The sequence below is a fragment of the Antrostomus carolinensis genome, unplaced genomic scaffold (assembly GCF_000700745.2).
Source record: "Antrostomus carolinensis isolate BGI_N321 unplaced genomic scaffold, ASM70074v2 scaffold24349, whole genome shotgun sequence".
NCBI lineage: Eukaryota > Metazoa > Chordata > Aves > Caprimulgiformes > Caprimulgidae > Antrostomus > Antrostomus carolinensis.
The window spans coordinates 1,352-4,577 of record NW_010340978.1 but is presented as its reverse complement, the minus strand read 5'-3'; the positions used below and the strand labels follow the sequence as shown (position 1 = coordinate 4,577).

The 3,226-nt window shown below is 34.8% G+C and overlaps 1 protein-coding gene across 1 annotated transcript in view; it reads left to right on the top strand.

Moving 5' to 3' along the window:
• LOC104531463 (syndetin-like) overlaps positions 1–2,743 on the top strand; it is a gene marked incomplete at both ends in the record, with an annotated part of 12,928 nt that extends 10,185 nt beyond the window's left edge. Inside the window, 2 exon segments of the mRNA XM_010176347.1 lie at positions 1–29; positions 2,599–2,743. The exon segment at positions 1–29 is cut by the window's left edge and continues 11 nt beyond it. Of these exon segments, the coding sequence (XP_010174649.1) occupies positions 1–29; positions 2,599–2,743 (174 nt within the window).
• Positions 2,744–3,226: the final 483 nt, after the last annotated feature.

Sequence of the window (3,226 nt, the reverse complement as noted above, 5' to 3'; positions counted from 1 at the left end):
AGGCTTACAGGCTGCTTGGAAAAACACAGGTTAGTACTCATCTTCTGAGGAGGTCACAAAGAACAGTGGTGCAACAGTGTGAAGCTTTGAGAACTGTGACAGAAATTTATTTTCCTAAAGCTGATGAATCTTGCTGATTATACAAAGACTTTTATAATGCTCACATAATTTGAAGCAATTGCTGAAGGTAAACTATGTATTACTGTAACCTGCAACTTTTTGGACACAGTATAGCTGTAACAGTTCCATATTTCATCTCTATTTATAATGCTACTTGCACTATCAATTGCATTTGGACATGTGAATACTATTTGAGTACTATTTTTCATAGCTAGGTCCCTGTTACTAAATTGTGCACAACCTGTACTTTGTATGTGTGTGTTCCCATTTTATATTGTACTCAATGCAACAGGAATGAAGATGCGAGGAGGTGTTTGTTTTTTGGGGGGGTTTTGGGTTGTTTTTTTTTTTCCAACAAAATACAACACAAGGCATGTCAAACCTATAGTGTAGGCATGTCCTAAAAGTTACATCTCTGTGTGCCTAGAGCCTTTTATATGTAAATAGGAATAGGTGTAAACTCTCAGACAGAATGCAGTTCTCTTCTGTTGGTGCACTACCTTGAGGCTTAGGATGGTTTTTTTGGGAAGGCAGTGAACCAGTTTCCTTCTGAAGCAGATGGGAAGTGTGGGAGCTAGTACCAGTCTCCTGTGACGTAAAGAGGGATAAGGAGAGGAGGAAGTCCTGGAGACATCTTTCATCAGTATTCACAACATAGTGATGCTAAACACGGTGGTGCTAGTGCAGCAGTGATGTTTAGACAAGAGATTCCTTCAGAAAGCTTTAGTTGCTAAAGATCATGTCAAAGTGCTTGTCCCCTGATGAAGACAGGACAAGAACCACATTTGTTCTTTATTGTGCTTGACGTTTTTTTTTAAAGTTGTTTCCCAGTATTCAGAAGTGTGGCTGACATTAGAATGCCTTTTTGGGGGGTTCTTTTTAATTTTTTTTTTTTTTTTTTTGTTGTTGTTTTGTTTTGTTTCTTTCTAACCTTTCTAGGAAAGTAGGGTTCTTTTCCTGTGGCTTGACTGTGATAACAGTGTAGTTCTGCAATAGGATAGGAACAAATTTGTCTTCCTGTAGCTGGGACAATGAACAGAATTAGTGGAGTGCCTGAAGACTGCAGCTTAAAATTGGGGGAGAGGATTCATTAGACTTTTCCTTTGTTTAGTGCCTTGTATGCAATTTCTTTATTTACTGAACAAAAGTAGGTATAATACATTCACTCCTCCAAAGTTTAGTGCATGATATGCTGAGAAAGGCAGACTTTCTGTTGAAGAGGAATGAAGTTTCTAAACTAAACAGAGTGTCATTTTTTTACTGCACAGTTTTACCTGCTCTGTTCTCATGATAGTAACTTATTTTAAAGGTTCTTTTTATTACTATTAAAGTATATATTTTTAATTTCCTGACAAGAATTTAATTGCATCATTATTGAAATATCTCCCATTTTGAACCCTCCTCATAATTTGTTAGGACTAGCTGCAGAAGACAGGTGTCCTGGTTTTGCTAGGGTAGAGTTAATTTTATGAAGTGAAACTATCACAACAGGTTATTTGTGACAAGCTTGAAGCAGAATTGCTTGTTCATGCCTTATGGTGGTAAATGAGTTCTCAGCTTTTGTCAGTAGTGAAGAATGTCAAATGGCAAGTAGTGAAATTTTCAGATCTTCAGGATCTGATAACTTCATTCTGGAATATCAAATAATTTAAAATCAATTCTTATATACCGTAAGTACAGATTATTAGCATGTCTTGAAACAGTGAGAAATTTCAGTGTCTGAAATGGACTAAAGTTATGCACAGCTTATTAACAAAGGATCAGGGAAATAGTCTGACCTGAAATTTGGTCATGATTATGGCAAAACTTGCATGTTGTGTAGTCCTCAGTGTTTAGTACATGCACTGATATTTTTTTTTTTCTGAAAAAAGTTTTGTTAAACAAATGTCATATTTTGTTTTTATTGCAAAGACGGTTTCTGTAAGAAATCTATTGATGTGATGTGCATGCCTTTCTGTAACACTTAATCCTACTTTATATTCTTCAAGGAAGAGCTCAGTTTGGCAAGTGGATGGATAGAAGACTTTGAAATCGTGTTTTTAGTTTTATTAATTGCAAAGGAAATATTTTTATTTTAGTTGGAAGCCTTTCCAGTGGAAAAAAATAGCACTGATCTCAACTGATTTCTTTTTGATGTGTTCATCAATGTTAGGGAGGGTAAATGAGTGAATGAGTAAATTCTATAATTAAATATATTATATACATGTAAAATTAATATTCACTAGTGATAATGTCAAAAAACTGTTGAGTTGTAAAAGGAGCATGTCAGGGAAATGGAGTTTACTGGTAATACCTGAAACCTTTTATGTTACCATATTGTAATATCACCAAGCCCTATGCTAGGTATTTTTGAAACAAAGATTGGATGCTGTGCTTAGCCTCCTGTGTTCAGTACTGAAAAAGACTTGCATTAAAAGACTACAGCATATGACAAATTTAATTTTACTATTTGATTTTATGTTATTCCTTTTCTTTCAGACAGCAATGGACCAGTTACATATGCACTTCACTCAAGCCATTCACAACACTGTGTTTCAAGTAGTTCTTGGATACGTGGAGCTGTGTGCGGGAAACACAGACACCAAGTTTCAGAAGTTGCAGTACAAAGACCTCTGTACAGTATGTAATTCTTGCATATATGTTCATTTTTTAAATTTGATTTTTTCCCCACTGTTTTATGTATACCTTATGTAAGTAAGGATTTAGTTATTTTAATAACTCAACAGCCACTATAGTTTCTTAATAAAACTTGTAGGCTAATGGAAGGATTGGTTATTCACAACTAATTTCGATTGCACTAAATCTTAGCACTTTGGAGTTGGTGTACACATCATCTATATAAATGTAATGTATATCAGCTCTCCAATTAAAGGGTGTTTTAGGAAAAAAGTAATATTCTCAATTGTTACTTTTTTTCTGCACCAAGAACTTGACTTTTTCTTTTTTTTTGTTGATGTGTCCAGAATGCCTAATTTATGTCCTTGAGACAGCCATGATTTGGTAGGGAACAGAACCAAAATAATTCATTTCAGAAAAACCAAAGCAAACTGAAAAGACGTAATGATTAATGTGGACCTCCAGATACTTTTGCTAGTGACATCTGTTA